At 48.3% G+C, this 15,781-nt stretch overlaps 2 protein-coding genes across 2 annotated transcripts in view; one reads left to right on the top strand and one right to left on the bottom strand.

The window, feature by feature from the left end:
* Positions 1-169: 169 nt before the first annotated feature.
* acp2 (acid phosphatase 2, lysosomal) lies at positions 170-7,622 on the bottom strand. Its single transcript, XM_079185325.1, has 13 exons — positions 7,490-7,622; positions 5,451-5,546; positions 5,156-5,242; positions 4,870-4,930; positions 4,689-4,780; positions 4,502-4,600; positions 4,317-4,406; positions 3,556-3,639; positions 3,394-3,442; positions 3,086-3,174; positions 2,816-2,922; positions 2,555-2,730; positions 170-2,471 (listed from the first exon to the last, which is right to left on the bottom strand). Exons 1-13 carry the CDS (start codon positions 7,568-7,570, stop codon positions 2,326-2,328), a joined length of 1,257 nt encoding a protein of 418 aa, XP_079041451.1. The 5' UTR covers positions 7,571-7,622; the 3' UTR covers positions 170-2,325.
* Positions 7,623-10,569: 2,947 nt separating this feature from the next.
* Positions 10,570-15,781, top strand: part of LOC306715631 (insulin receptor substrate 2-like) — an 11,766-nt gene continuing 6,554 nt past the window's right edge. The window contains exons 1-2 of the mRNA XM_079186061.1: positions 10,570-13,452; positions 13,648-14,147. Of these exons, the coding sequence (XP_079042187.1) occupies positions 10,784-13,452; positions 13,648-14,147 (3,169 nt within the window). The 5' untranslated portion in view covers positions 10,570-10,783. The remainder of the gene's footprint in view (positions 13,453-13,647; positions 14,148-15,781) is intronic.

Genomic DNA, 15,781 nt, shown 5'->3' with positions numbered 1-15,781 from the left:
GTGATGGGTATCAAACCACAGACACGTTGCACAGAAATGATCTTGTGCAGCTGGTCGTGTGGCTGAGTTTGCCAGTTAACAAGTTTAAGTGGCGACTGCAGCTCACTGCAAAAGAGCCGAGTTGTACAGCAGAGAGAGTCCACCGCTGCTTATGTTGCACGTCTGCATTCACATTGATTTATTTTTCAAAAGAACATACAAGCAACAAGTCTGAATTTCATACAGCCTGAAATCAAATTTGAATGACAGTTATACTGACGAATAACCTTAATTGTGTTGGATATTGCAATTGAAAACCGATTTTATTTTTTTTTTTTAACAGCAAAGATCATGTGTTCTCCATGTTTGACAGTGTGCAAATTATTTCAGTCCAGAATTGTGATTTAAAGAAGAGCAAGATTCTGGTTAGGATTTATACTTATTTGTAATGTTAGATATTTTATCTGAGCTCAAAAGCTTTAGTGACACATTTTATTGTTTAACATAATGTATCTCAGAGAAACTAAACCAGAGTTTTGTCTGAAGTTGTACTCATTTATCCACCATGCTTTAATGCTACAGTAACAGAACATAAACACCACATCAACTGCTGGGTTTGAGCTACGTACATTAACATTTAGCCAGACTTAACGCTAACTGCTAAACTGTTAATGATTGCCATTACCTTTTCAATTAGCTTAAGCTAACTGCTAGCATGCTAACTATTGTCATGATTAAGGGACAGTTACGGTGCCAAAATACATCGTAATGTGTTAGAATGAACATGTGAGGCTATGATATCTGTATGACAGCTGTTAGCATGTGCGCTAGGTATGTGTAGGCTAGTCTGAGACGTTGGGTTTTATAGGTGGGGGCGGGGCCAAAAGCTGCCTCCATAAACGTCACCTGCCTCTAGATCCAATTATATCTAAAGTATCATTAAATGGAATAAGTAAAGAACAAGCAGCTCAAATGTGTACTTACGTACTAGTTCTTGAGTTATACTTTGTTACATCCCATCAGTCTTAGAACAGTCTATGTTTCACTGGCTGCAGTTTAGATGAAAGCAAACGGTCCCTTTCAATACATGTGCTGACTGTCGTTTAACCCCGCCCATATTCAACAGTCTAATCCAATCAAATGCAGTGGGCGGGATTAAACGCGTGACATTGATTTGGAAGGCTGCAGACAGGTGGACCCACTCTCCACATTAGGTAAGAGCAAAATTCAAACCAGTAGAGGGCCGTCACGCTGCATATTTATAACACAATATGTAGAACTTAATACCCATATATGTTGGTTTACAGCTGAAAAAATGTTTAGTTATTCTTTACGGAAAAGCATCCAATATCTGTTCTAAACATTAAGTTGAAAAACAGTTAAAATCATTCAGTCAGATTGAAAAACACACAAATGTAAAAGGTTTCCAGTGTTTCTGTAAACCGCATCTTTAAAAAGCTGGTTCACATTATCGCTAAACTGATTTGATTCTTGGAAAGAGATTCAGCTTTGCCATTTCTTTTATTTCCTTTTTATAATTTGCTGGTGTGTTCGTGTCTCACTGAAGGACACTTGGGGCCGGATGCTTGTTGTCACGAGGCTCACGGTCAGCTCTCTCTGGGCGAGTTAGCCAAAGGTCAGCACAGCCCTGCTGCTCCTCTGATCAAATCAAATGTGATACAACATAACAACAAAAAAACAGACAAACATCCAAAACATTTAAGCATCTCGGCCGTTAGTCCTCAAGAGTCAACGCGCAGACACACAAACTGGTGAATCATGAACACACCTGCAGACATGAACTTAGACGTACTTAAATTAATGTATTCCAACAATTAAAAGAAAGTGATTTTTAGGAGCTTGTGGAAACATTCTAGACTGAGAATCATTTTAGCCAATGAGGTTTCAATTAAACCGACATCTTAGGTGTTTTGTAACTTCTTAAAGTCTTTTGTTTTTAATGAAAATCAGAGCAGCCGGGAGGAAAAGCATGATGCAAAACCACTTAGATTATAGAAAGTCACAACTTCAGAACCATTTCCCACATCGACTTCCTACTACTTCTCTGCAGCCATTCCAGTCTCAAGACTCTGTTCAATAAAAGGTTTTCCCTGCTGCGCGTGGTTCCCTCAGACAACGTCTCACTCGTGTTCGTTTAGAGATGAGGAAGCCGTCCTTCAAGCTGCGGGTCCTGAACGTGTTGATGAACCCCCCCCCCCCCCCCAAAGAAAAGAGTCACCTGCACTTTTCTTTTTTTACAGTTCAAAGTTCATCGTCTTCGCTGCTGCTGCTGCTGTCCCAAGACGCCGGGCTCGCCGATCTCCGAGGGAGGAGCTTGTGCTCGTGTCAGGATTGCTCTCCGGCTTCCTGGTTGATCACTTGGTGGTACCCCTGGTTGCCGATCGGCTCCTTCTGCCAACAGATCACGGCGAGGAGGAGGACGATGAGGATGAGGAGCAGGCTGCCGGACACCGCCAGACCGATGATGACTTCTGCAGACGAATGAAGAAAAATGGATGAATGGTGGCACAATCTCTCTTTAATTTGCAGTCAGTTTGTTTGTGTGCGTTTTCACCTTTATCTCTCCCCTGCGACGGCAGTTGACACTCCTTGTCGCGGTCATCTGAAATAGAGAGCTTTGTAATTCTCACAAAGTCCTCTAGGGGGCAGTCTAGGGAGCAGCCTGGTAGCTGCAGAGGGAACGCCTCCACTGTGCTGTCGTTCCGGTAAAACAACGACACCGAGGCAGAGCTGGGTGGACACAGAGAGAGTTTTACAGTCTCTTTATTAATTATTATGGATCAGTTGAGTGTCTGCAGTATATTCTGTGTTTTACCCGTTGTCGTCCCTGTACAGCTCAATCATTTGACAGGAGGCGTACGGCGGCTGTCGTCCGCTGAACACATTCAAGCTGGACTGCAGAGCGGCTACAGTGGTGTCATGCTGTGGAACACATCAAAACATTTACATTTGGGGAAATGTGCTGACTTGCGCTACACATGAAGCTACAACCCTAGCTTAGCATAAAGAATGGAAACAGCTAGCCTGGTTCTGTCCAAATGTGAAAAAAAACCAATCCATTAGTAATGGAAAACGTCATTCTTACCGCTGACAGCATCATCATTTTCATCCTCTGTTTCGGGTCTGGGACGGCCATCTTGGAAAGATTCTTCACTATTTCCCCCAATAGGATACCTTAAAGACAAACAGAAGCTCTTATTTCCCCATTTAGTCCTGTGTTTAAATCATCAGTCTCGTGGTATGACATCAATGAATGGAGACACACACACTGTCCCTGCAGCTGGACATACTCACTCGAGCACCAAATGTAGATTAATCCGCTGCTGAAAGTAGTCCCCAACAAAAAACACTATTTCTTCCTGTTTCAGTAACGTTTGAACTTCACACACATACCTCCCTGCAGCCGGTTCTTTTCCTGCTGTTTGTAGAACCCAAACATGACCTGTGTGGAAAACAAACAGTGTCTTCACATTACTTTTAACTACACTGTAGCATCGACACCATCACGAGACGCTACAAGTCCTAAACGTACAGAAATGCCGTTGCCACTTTTACCTGAAATGCAAAGTCTTTGAGCTCTCGGAGCTTCTCCATGACATCAGGAGTCACCCAGTCAGGAGCCGTCATGTTGTGACGGGACTGAATTCAGGCACAGAAAACACAGCGGGGGTTAAGAGAACCACAACAAAGACACTGGAGTCAAAGAAGAATTTCAAGAGACGCGTAAAAGCTGGAATCAAGCAGTAGTTGAGTTGAAAAATGGTCTTTTTCCCCTTGTCAGCAGTGAGTCCTCAGCCTCCAAGTCACCCACTGGTCCCTGATTTCATACGGAAAATTGCGTGTTTTTGACTCATGACATCCCTGAAAATGTAGCTACAGACGCCTTTAAATATGACAGTAATACAGTTTATTGATTGGAGGCATGCTGAAAAACAAGTGACCTTTGTTAACTAGAGAAGACAAAAAGCAGATATGGAACAGAAACCAGTTGTTCTGTTCCTCTAACAGCTTGGTGGCCCGATGGTCCACGCGTTCCTTAAAAACCGACGAGGGCGGTCGAGTCACAAGACCGAAACCCAACACCATGAGATTCAGACGGTTACAGTCTCGCCCACAGGAACGTTACAAATAACTTGCGTCCGTTGGAAGAACAGCTTGTGAACCGGGTCTGGAATAAAGGGACGCTCTTATTTTGAAATGAAAGCGTAGAACACCAGTTAGCCATCGTTCTCGCCACAACGTCTTACCTGAAACCGCTCATAAACATATTCATGGCCACATTCTGAATAATTGTCTTCATTTGTTGGTGTTCTCACCTCACAGAAGAGTGTGTCGTACACGCTCCACACGTTTTCCACGTTGGTATCATTCAGTCCGGTTTTATTCTTCACCAGCTCGATGATGTCCTGCAGAGAGGAACGCAGGAAAAACGGCATTAAGAACAAACATGTAGAGTAGAGACTCCCCCTCGACATCACGTAACCCCCCAAAACCCCCGTACCTGGTACGTGGTGGTGACGTTAATAAACTCCTCCGTGTGCTCAGTTTCATTCATCAGCTGTTTGTAGCGAGGACAGTCCCCCAGAGGATAAGACAGAAGCTAAAGAAAGAAAGAAGGGACAAAGACAGGAAGTTCAGTGTACAATCATTTACAGCAAAGGGGAACTATTTACATCACAAACACAGACCCGCTCTTCTCTTTGTGGCACCGTGTGCACCGGTATCGGCTGCCACTTCAGGTCCTGCGTGAAGACCTGCTGACCAGCGGGGGGGTAGAGACCTGGAACGACAGACGAGAGACTGTTGATGCGGGGGAGAAAGGAGGGAGGAGGTAGGAGGTAGGAGGGAGGAGGTAGCGGACGTTCAGACCTGCGAGGTTGGCCTCGGCGCTCATCAGGGTGCGGTCGTAGTCCGTGCTGCGGACGGAGATCTGCGGACAGAAGGAGTCGCCGGTAAAGGGGTCAGAAGACGACAATGAACAGAGGCCTCCTCTTGGTAAACAACTCCATCATGCTGCAGGAATTCCAGCAGCAGTGGGAAACCTGGATAACACCAGCATGTCAAAGCCCCTCCCCCTTCTTCTCCTAAATATTGCTATGAATCAGCGTCTGTCTGTGAGCGCCCTGGTCGAGTGTCATGTGACCGGAGAGGTTACCTCCTGTCGATCATAGGATTCCTTCAGGAGTTTGCTGTACCGCTTCCTCAGAAAGTGGCCCAGATCAAAGTGCTGCCTCATGCCCTCCTGAAAGAAAACACATCCATGACGTCACAGGGTGTCGTTGAGTTTTAAAGTGCCACAGCAACATGAAAATCACACGTTAAAAGTAATAAAGTAGAGAACGAGTCCCTGCTGCGAAATGCATCCAATAGGTCAGCATAAACAAAGAAGCTGAAGACAGCACCGGTGCTGACGCTCTGCGATGACTCCAGTTACAAACTGTCCGCTCTACCTGAGACAGCTGCCCGAAGCCCTGCGGCCAGTCGCTCTCCTGGTGAGGGTCGGTGGGGTAGGCTTTGACTGATGACCGGTCGCCATGACGAAACAGCTGGAAGGGGAGACAGAGAGGAGAAGTCAGGCAACAACAACAACAACAAACACCTCCACGACGGCATGAAAACAGATTTGAATGGCTAACTATCGGGATGGAGATGCAAATGAATGCAAACGGACATGATGAAAGAAAATGTAAATGTGTTTATGACGGGCCGTAAAGTGAGCCAGAAACAAAAGGAGCGCTGTAGGCCCAGAGTAATAACCGTATCTGGTCAATTAGGCCACGTTAGTACACGCCGCCGCATCAGCTGTCCGCTCGAGTGGAGCAGTTTCAAGTTTCAATCGTCTTCAGAGAAGTGTGGGTTTCTGGTGCTCCGGTGTGGAGAGCTTGCATGACCGATCTGTTCAATAAAAAGTGTGGAAACTCTATTTGAAGGGCGGATTATCCCTTTAGAACTGCTAATCTTATCTGCTCTATTAACGGCACTCGTGCAGGCATCAACTCCCTCAAAATCTACGTTGCCCTCCGGACCCGGGACCTGCGAGATGCTTGATGTCACGGCTTCAGCGCGGGGGGGAAACAGAGCGTGTGACACGGAGTCTGTAAGGGAGTGCAGAACCTACTAACCCACGGAAGATGTAATAGTAGAAATAGAAATTTCCCCGGGTTGCCACATTGTGTACTCTACAGCGAGCCGAGGACTTTAGTCCATCATCGGCGTCCTGCGAGCGTCTCCATACTTTGCATTGGAAATTAGCAGACAGGTTCAACAGTTAGATTAAATGTAATGAAAGGAGGACGTGCAAATAATGCACTTATGTGTGGGAGTGGCGATTTAGTGCTATGTCTGACAAATACAGAAGTCACATTTCATTAATAGACATTCAGCAAGGAGCGAGATGTTCAGTTCGCACTACAGTTACAATGATCCTGCATTGTGCTGCATTGACGTCAACATGAAGCTTATGCATCTCTGTCAAAACAAGTGTTTAGTGGGAGTGAGCTGAGGTCAGGGGCCCGTTCCTCGTACGTGGTTCAACTAAGTCGATCAAATGTCCTGTTAGCAGCTTAAATCAACCCGATGATTGAAGTCAGGCTATCTCGGTTCCTCAAAGGCTGATCCGCGCTCAAACAATCTCGTTAATTGGAACCAGACTTCAGTAATCAGGATAATTGCTACACTTTCTTCCGGGTGAGTGGCAGCTTATCCAGCTAACTGAAGTTAGCCTGCGCTGGAGCAGGTTCAGACTTATGGATGTGTTGCTATGGTCATTTTGCCAAACTTGCCTCGTGGAACCGAAAAGCCTGATTTATGTAATCTTATCCTGAAAATGATCGGGCTAACTCAGTTAGGCAGGTACGAGGACCGGGGCCCAGGTCAGGAACTGGATCTGTACTTTAACAACACCTGTGGAAGTTCCTACACGACACAAGTTACCGTCAATCCGCGCCGGCATTCCAACATTTCTGAGTGTTGAGCTGTCCACAAGTATTGTTCGCACAGCTGAATAGTCACCTGACAAGTTCCTTTACCGGCAGTTGATTCCAAGCGTTTCAATAAACAGGCTCTAGCTGGACGAGTGCAAGCAGAGTTCCTGTTCTTTGACTCTGAATACGAAACAAGCTTTTTATACAGTCTGCAATTTAAATCTACTCATTTGATTTTGAATGATAATTGCATCTCAATAAAATGCACACTTTTGCAAATGCCTGTGCGAAGCAAACACACAATTAGCTTCTTTGTAAAAATAAATAAAATAAAAAGTGTTGCTAGGTGGTTTGTTGACATGCCGAATTAACCACGAGACCCACATTATTAACCGACGGATTAATTCCTGTTAAGAACAAGATGTAAGTTTGCAGAGAAGCAAAGAAAACACAAAACTTCCTCAATTCTGAACGCAGTTCCGCGAAGCGTCTCTCCACATCGACGAGAAACGCTGCGAATCACTGCAGCTTCCGTAGCTTTCTACCAATTTACTAACAACACTCACCACAGTCACGTAGACCAGTTGTCGGTCTGCCAGACAGACGGAACCGACCGTTAGAAGACAGAGCACCGCAGCGAACACCATGTTTAAGCGACAGTGCTAAGCTCCAGAAAGCTGACAATCACAAACCACCTCCTTCCCCCTCTGACTACTTCCTACCCACGTCCACTCCGCAGCCCGAACCAATGAGCTCGCTCGCAATCACGTGACTATTATGACGCGCGAAATTCAGACGGAGGCCCCTTCACGTGCGACTCTGTTTTGTGTTCGTCATGAAACACGGTGGGCCTTACTCAACACACACACCACCACACTACGCTATGCTAGGATCACAGGAAAAGATTTGAGCTGCAATCCACATCGCATAATTATAATTGTTTATATTGCTAAACCTTTGTCCCTCGATTTAAATGAAAAACGCATTAAACATACTCAGATGTCAACCTTATGAGATAGATAGTATAAGATTTTTGACTTGAAATTGTCTTGATTTTAAACTATTGATTGATGAAGTCTACATTCTGAGATAATCAGTCTGAGAAGGAGAACCAAAACATATTTATTCGTCCATCATGACAAAAAATGGGCCTCCATAATAAACATTTGCACACAAAAACAACAACGGATCAGGTTACTCGCTTTGAGGCATGCAGTTGTTGTCCTCTGCCACTAGAGGTCAGTGGTGTACTATCTACAAACCGGTACCCTCTTACACGTCAGACCTGTAGTAGCTACAACAGGTCCACAAATATGATCTGGAAGTTTCTGGAAGTGGAGAGTCAAGAGTGGACAAAAAATAACTTCATAAATGTATTCAACAACCATATCTAATAAATAAAATAGGTTATATGCGCCTCTGGAAACTGGAGACTAAACTATGAATTGGTTAATCATAAAAACACTTTCATTGACAATTATAATAATCAATAGCTTTAATTGCAATTGTGTGATTGCAAAAGTGACTCGTCTTAGGACATATGTGTCTTCTCTGTGTGCTTGAGTATGTGCATGCATTCAGGTATTTACCACTGAGGCCTTTCATCCATATCTGGCTATGGGACACCGCAGGTCTCTGGGTCATATACACACTTGTTTTGAAGTGAGCAACAACCACATGGGTGTTAAAAGTTAAAGTTAAAATAGCTTTTACAGGTTTTGAGTCAAAGATTATTATCATTCTTGACTCCTCTGCTGAGGAAGACTGCTGGACGCAGTTGAAAGCTCCAGATAGAGTCTGTCCTCGGGCCTGTTCACACTGGGGTAGAACAACCTGGCGGGGGCCCTGTGGAGTTTAAAATTAACCAGCGGTGGAAAGAATCCCAAAAATATCCCGCCGAGGTAGAAGAGCTCCTTAATTTGCAGATGTCAGACGGCAACAGCAATCTGCATTAGTAATAAAAGCTCCCAGGGCTCGGGCCCTGCAGAGGGACACAAGACACCCAGACCGTGTTGAATTAAAAACCCCTGTGGGAACGTGTCAGCACACCACATCCCATGCACCGCCTGCAAAACACGGAGACGCAAAACAACAATATCCAGCTCTCAGCGTCATCCCCTCGGTATTGTTACCACGGTATTGTGGGTCCCTGCTGCTTAGGTGTCAACAATAATCTCTTTGTTCCCTTTGTTTTTTATTATTGCCTCAGGCTGTTTATATCTGCTATGTGTTACTAAATCCTGGCAGAGGTGTTTATGTTTTTCAGATTATAGGTGACGGCTAATGCTGAAAACACATGCCACGGCTCACTTGAACCCCCCCCCCCGACAAATGAACACTGGTGCGAAAACAGAAAAATAGGCAAAGGCCAAATGTCACCGGGATCACACACACACACACACACACACACATAGGCATCAACAATATCAATAAGGAGTACAATGGTGATTAGAGGAGGCGGGATTTCCCTTAATCTGGAGTATCTATGTGTTTGTTTAAAGGGGCAGACACCCACCCATCATCCATAGCATCTCATTCACACTCACACCTCATTGGGTGTAATCTGCTTGTTTGGGAGATTATAAAAAAAGTGTGTGTTTGGGTTGGGGGGTGGACATGACCAATGATCCCGAAGATCACACGGAGAATTACTGGCAGAATTGCCTCGATGATCTGATGAACAGATGTCTGCGAGGCCCTTCACAGCCCAATGCAGCCCCCCCCCCCCCCCCCCCCCCCCCCCCCCCCCCCCAGCCCGGAGCGCTCGTATATTCGGCACGACCTTTTGGTGCCCTTCTGTTTTGTCTCTTGATTGGGATCCACAGCGAGGAGGAAAGAAACAAGTTGGGGGAAGACTTGCGTGCAGCAGGGACGAAGAGCCAGATGATGGCAGCATTTCTGCAGCCTGTTATGACACAGGGTCCTCTGACGCATTCGCTTCAGTCATTCCTGTCTTTCATTCAACAAAAACATTTATTTTTTTAATGCGCAGCAAAGTGCAGCACGAGCACGAATGATTATCAAAAAACACAGAAAAACATGGCTTTTTACATGGCAAAAGCTACATATTGTAACACTTAATGTCCATAATTATTACCAAATGTGGACACTGCTGTGGTGTTGGATGGGAGAATACATGGTGTTGAAATAGGACCCATTGAGTTCCAGCTGGAGAGGAATACCCACAGGTTTAAATATAGGCCACAACGCTCCTTACATAACAAGCGGGACATCAGGGTTGTTTACACTCTTACTGCCTCAGCATTATGCTACACACTTCAAATCCTTATTAATCCAAATTGGCTTGTCAATCGCACTGTGACATAATAGTGAGGAGGCATCACTCTGCTGCAGTACATACGATCTATAAAAGGAGTGTTGGGTGTGTGTGTTTTTGCCCACACTTGCCTTATACTGTTATTCAACGGGCTTGTGATTTCCGTTTCTACACGACAGGGCTGTTTGGAAAAGCAAAAAGGGGGCGGGGCCTTCGCTCCAGTTGAATTATTCAAGCTGCCAATGGGGAGCGTCGGAGCCGCGTGATGGACAGGCACGGCCCCTGCAGCACGCGCCGCCCCCCTATGACTCTGTGTTTTATTCTGTTTTTAGAGCAGCAGCGTCACATGTTGTTTTTCTCCAGGATCAGATCAGTCCCCCGGTCTGGTTCCGGCTGCACTGTTGCTTCTACCGTGGCGGACAGAGGACGCAGCTTTCGGTGTCAGCGATGGATTAGATTTTTTTTTTTTTTTTTTAAACGGGCATCTCTGTGAAGTATTTATTTGCTGCGAGTAAAACAAAAAAAGAAACAAGTAGCTTGCTTATCTGGAACTTGGGGGTGAAATAAGAGACGTGGAGAAGAAATGGCAAGTCCTCCGGCGACGGGAGCGCACCTGTTACCTAATGGGACGAACGGCGTGAAGAAGTGCGGGTACCTGAGGAAGCAGAAACACGGACACCGGCGCTTCTTCGTGCTGCGCGAGCCGACCGAGCGCTGCCCCGCGCGCCTGGAGTACTACGAGAGCGAGAAGAAATGGAGGAACAAGTCCGCCGCGAAACGTCTCATAACTTTGGACTCGTGTCTGTGCGTAAACAAGCGGGCCGACGCCAAGCACAAGCACCTCATCGCCCTCTACACCAAGGACGAGTACTTCGCCGTGGCTGCGGACAGCGAGCAGGAGCAGGAGAGCTGGTACACGGTTCTGACCGATCTAATAGCCGAGGGGAAAGTGTACGACAGCCCCGCTTCCACCTCCTCTTTAGTGGGCTTTGAGGAAGCCAACTACGGACTCATTGCCCCAGCAACAGCTGCGTATAAGGAGGTGTGGCAGGTCAACTTGAAATCCAAAGGTCTGGGTCAGATCAAGAACCTCACTGGAGTCTACCGGCTGTGTTTATCCAGCAGGACCATCAGCTTCGTCAAGCTGAACTCTGAAGCAGCAGCTGTCAGTTTACAGCTCATGAACATCAGGCGATGCGGCCACTCGGACAGCTTCTTCTTCATAGAGGTGGGTCGCTCGGCGGTCACCGGGCCCGGGGAGTTCTGGATGCAGGCGGAGGACTCTGTGGTGGCGCAGAACATTCACGAGACCATCCTCGAGGCCATGAAGGCCATGAAGGAGCTGTCTGAGTTCAGGCCGCGGAGCAAGAGCCAGTCTGCCAGCACCAACCCCATCTCTGTGCCCACGCGGCGCAACCTCAACAACCTGCCCCCCAGCCAGACGGGTCTGGTGAGGAGATCCAGAACAGATAGCATGGCAGCGACGTCCCCAGGGAGGAAGTTCACGTCCTGTCGGGTTAGAACAGCAAGCGAGGGGGACGGAAGCGTGACCCGGCCCGTGTCCATGTCCATATCTGTGAACGGGAGTCCCACCAGCCTAAACTCTGGGAACCACCTCATTAGGTCCCACACCCTCAGCAGCGGGCGCACCTGCAGAATGCTAGATTCCTCCTCCAACCTTCACCATAGCCGGTCCATGCCAGTGTCCAACTCCCCGCCGGGCACCTCCAGCCCCATCAGCATGTCCCCCAGAGGGGGGGCCAGCATCTCCACACCTGACAAAGCCAGGCGGCCTTTCAGCTGCAGCGCTTCAATCTCCGGCTCCCTCAGTGACACTGGCTTCATGCTGTGTGACGACTTCAGCTCCAGCCCTGGTGAACTCAGATTCATCCCCCTGACCCGCAGCGACACCCCCGACTCTCTGTCCAGCACGCCCCCTTCCCGTGACATCAGCGACCCTTGTGGCTACATGATAATGGAGGGGGCGAACGGGGCTGGCGGCGACGTTCTGGCACAGGACAAGGCTTACAGGAAACGGACGCACTCCCTCACCACACCGCGTCAACAGAGGGTGGTGGCGCCGCTGTCGTCGGCCTCCCTAGATGAGTACACGCTCATGAGGATAGCCCACGGACAGAACTCTCACTCCGCCTCACCCAAAGTGTGTTACCCCGAGGATTACGGAGACATCGAAATCGGTTCGTCCATGAGCTCCAGCAGTAACCTTGCCGACGATGGCTACATGCCGATGACGCCAGGCGTGGCAGCCCAGGCGGGCAAAGTAGACAACTACGTGCCCATGAGCCCCATGTGTGTCTCGGCACCGAAGCAGATTGTGAACCCGAGGGTGCATCCTCAGGCGGCTGCCGGCGGCGGCTACAAGACCAACTCCCCCTGCAGCAGCTCTCTGGAGGACAATGGCTACATGAGAATGTGGTGTGGCTCCAAGTCCTCCATTAATAGCCCAGACAGGCACGGTGAATACATGAACATGTCACCTGGAAACCCACCTCCACTCCAGACGCCCCCCGACTACTACTTGGGCCTGCTCGCGGGGGAACCAGCATTCGTGAGGTCAGCGTACCAGGCCGGCTCCCTCACGCTCCCTGCTAAACTTCAAGCCTCCAAAAATGAGGAAAACAGCCAGTACGTGTTGATGAGCCCTCAGAGTTTGAGGCAGAGGGCGGGAGAGTCAGACTACTATTCAGTGATGCAGCCCAGTGCAGCACAGACCTCACCGCTGAGCCCCTCGGTACCCTCCCCTGTCAGACACGGCCGGGCGGAGAACCTGGCCTACAGAGGGCGGCTCGGCAGGCCTAACCGTCTGTACCTGGACACCCTGAGGACCCTGCCCAGCATGAACGAGCACCCCCTGCCCGGAGAACCCCGGAGCCCCGGAGAGTACATTAACATTGACTTCAGCGGCATCAGATTCTCTCCACCCTCCGTCGTCTCCACAGAGAGCCAGTCTTCATCGGCGGACTCCAGCGGCGGGGGCACGGGGAGGTCCTCTCTGACAGACTACATGAACCTGGAGCTGGGCTCACACTCACCCAAGGAGACTGGCACTCCCGCTGAACGCTTGGACACACTCCCGGAGTTATCCATGTGCTCAGAGGAGGATGGAGCGTACCATCTGGAGAGTGAGAAAGGGTCTCAGGGCCTCGGTGATGAGGTGAAAAATGACTACACTGAGATGACATTTGGGATGACCAGCTCCCCTCCACAGCTTGTTCCTCAGAACACAGCAAGGTATGTGTTGGGAGGGAATGAATGAATACCAGCAATTATATGAAGCGTTATCCTCCTTTGATTTCCTTTTAATAAATGTATACTGGTGCTAACAAAAAGCATCATTTCAAACCTTTGGTTAGTGTTTTTTTTGCTAGCATGAATGTGAATGTATTTGCTGACTAACCACGTCACATGTTGAACTTTGTTCCCCAGCTTCCAGAGCAGCAGGGAGAGCAGGCTCTCTCTGGAAGACCAGGGAGTCCCAGAAGGCATCGGGGCCTTCCTGCTGGGGGCCACCTCCTCCTCCACAGTGGACCCCGACTGCTCCGCCAAGGTGATCCGGGCCAACCCGCAGGGGCGCCGGCGCCACAGCTCAGAGACCTTCTCCTCTACCGCCACCGTGACGCCGGTCTTCCCCTCCTTCGCCCGCGGCGACGCGATGAAGAGGCACAGCTCGGTGGAGAACATCTCGTCCCGGAGCAGCGAGGGCTCCGACGAGGAGTCCGGCAGCCCCGTGAACCGGCAGAGCTCGGCCGCCTACCCGAACGGGCTGAACTACATTGCCTTGAACCTGCTGGACAACAGGGACGTGGAGAAATGCGAGGACCTGGCCGGCTTCAAACCCACCAGCAGCTGCAAAGTGGGTATCAATGGATTACACAGCTCGCCATATGTCTGTTTGGGATTCAAGGAGGCCGCAACCACTGCCAAAGGTGAGTGAGGCCCCTGTCGGATGTGTGCAAAATAATGTATCTGAACTTTCAGCTTAAAGTCTGGATGCTGTTCTTGTTTTGAAGAAGGGGAGACTCTTTATTTTTTTTAATCTATATAAAGTAACTAAAGCCGTTTGGTTTTACTGTGAAAAAAGAGAGAGCTGCAGCTGGCAGCCAAATGGAAGAGAAGAAAAACAAAGATGAAGGCAAACTTGTATTTCCTCCAGAAATTCAAACTGTAGGTGGGGCTGATGTAGCCTTCAAGTGCTGCCCTTAAGCTCCGACTTCTGAGTACTTTCATATCAACATTTGCAATTAAACAACAGAGTGCCATGAGGTGTCACGGTCGAAAATGAAGAGGAGTGGTTTCGTTGCAATAAGATGTTTTTTTTGTACTGTTTTTTTGTTTTGGCTCATACGTAGTTGGTCCTCCCAATATTTCCCCACAACACGTGAACGCAGCACAAACGTGACCAAGCTGAGAGCTCTGAAGTAAACAAGCACCACGACGGAGCAGGAGGCCTCGCTGCTGCTGCTGCTGGTGTGGGCTGCAGATACTAACACAAAAAAGAGTAGATATTGGAATTCCACCGATGCTTATTATGAATGAAAGTTGTGTGCGCAAAAACAAACAAAGAGATACTAGAGATGTATTAAGAAAAACACATTAGATCACAAGTATTGGTAAGGCTCACTGAGCCTCGGGCATTTCCGGTTGTTTTTCAGTCGGGTGGGCTTTAGGATGTGTTGCACCACAACGTGACCCGTACAGACCTCTTATTGCATAATCAATAACCGCGTCACAGAATATTCCAGTGATCCAAATAGCAGACGGTGTAAACAAGGCGGAACAGCAGAATGTTGACATTACAGCCACGTTTCGACCCCGCCCCCCCCTCTCTCCTCTTCCCTGCCGTTGGACACCGTGAGCTCACGTGTGTTCGCGAGCACGTGGAAGTGGCTATGCGTGTACGTGCTTGTAGGCGGAGAGAGGGAAAAACAACCAAGTGAAAAACAACCAAGTGGGCGAGTTGCTGTGCGGCCATCAGGTAACTGGATGTCACGGTCCACATTCCTGGCCGAACGAGGGACCTGTTTTTGTCCCGTTTGAAAACAAAGTGGCTTTTATGTCACCACATGCCCCCCTTACCCCCTCCCCCCCCCCATCCCTCCCCATCCCTCTGGCGTACGGAGAGAGAGAGAAGTTATATTGTGTTTTTTAACGCAGCACAGAAAGTTATTTGCGCAGTCATGTTCATCCCCCACGACATAGAAAATCAATGTTTCATTCATGCACGCTTTAAATGTGTTGCCAGTGGCTCCAGTGAGAACCGTTGTTTCTCAGCTAAATTTAGTTCATTTACAGCAAAACGGCTTTTTGTTTCGCTTTTTTTTAAAAATCTGAGCTGCGTTGGTTCGCACGTGTTCATGTGAGAACACAGCACGAGCACATACATGTGGAGTGTAGCACGTACGCATGCAGTCAGGGGGGTGTTTTTCTCCAGGATCTGTTTTTCTCTTCGAGAGAGAGAGAGAGAGAGAGAGAGAGAGAGAGAGAGAGAGAGAGAAATAGCTATTGATTTATCGGCCGTCTCCCACGAACATTTAAGAGGAGGAGGAAGAAAGGAGGAGGA

This window comes from Pholis gunnellus, assembly GCF_910591455.1.
Source record: "Pholis gunnellus genome assembly, chromosome: 24".
NCBI classification, from domain to species: Eukaryota; Metazoa; Chordata; class Actinopteri; order Perciformes; family Pholidae; genus Pholis; species Pholis gunnellus.
The sequence above is the reverse complement of the archived record's forward strand: the minus strand, read 5'-3'. Positions and strand labels throughout refer to the sequence as shown.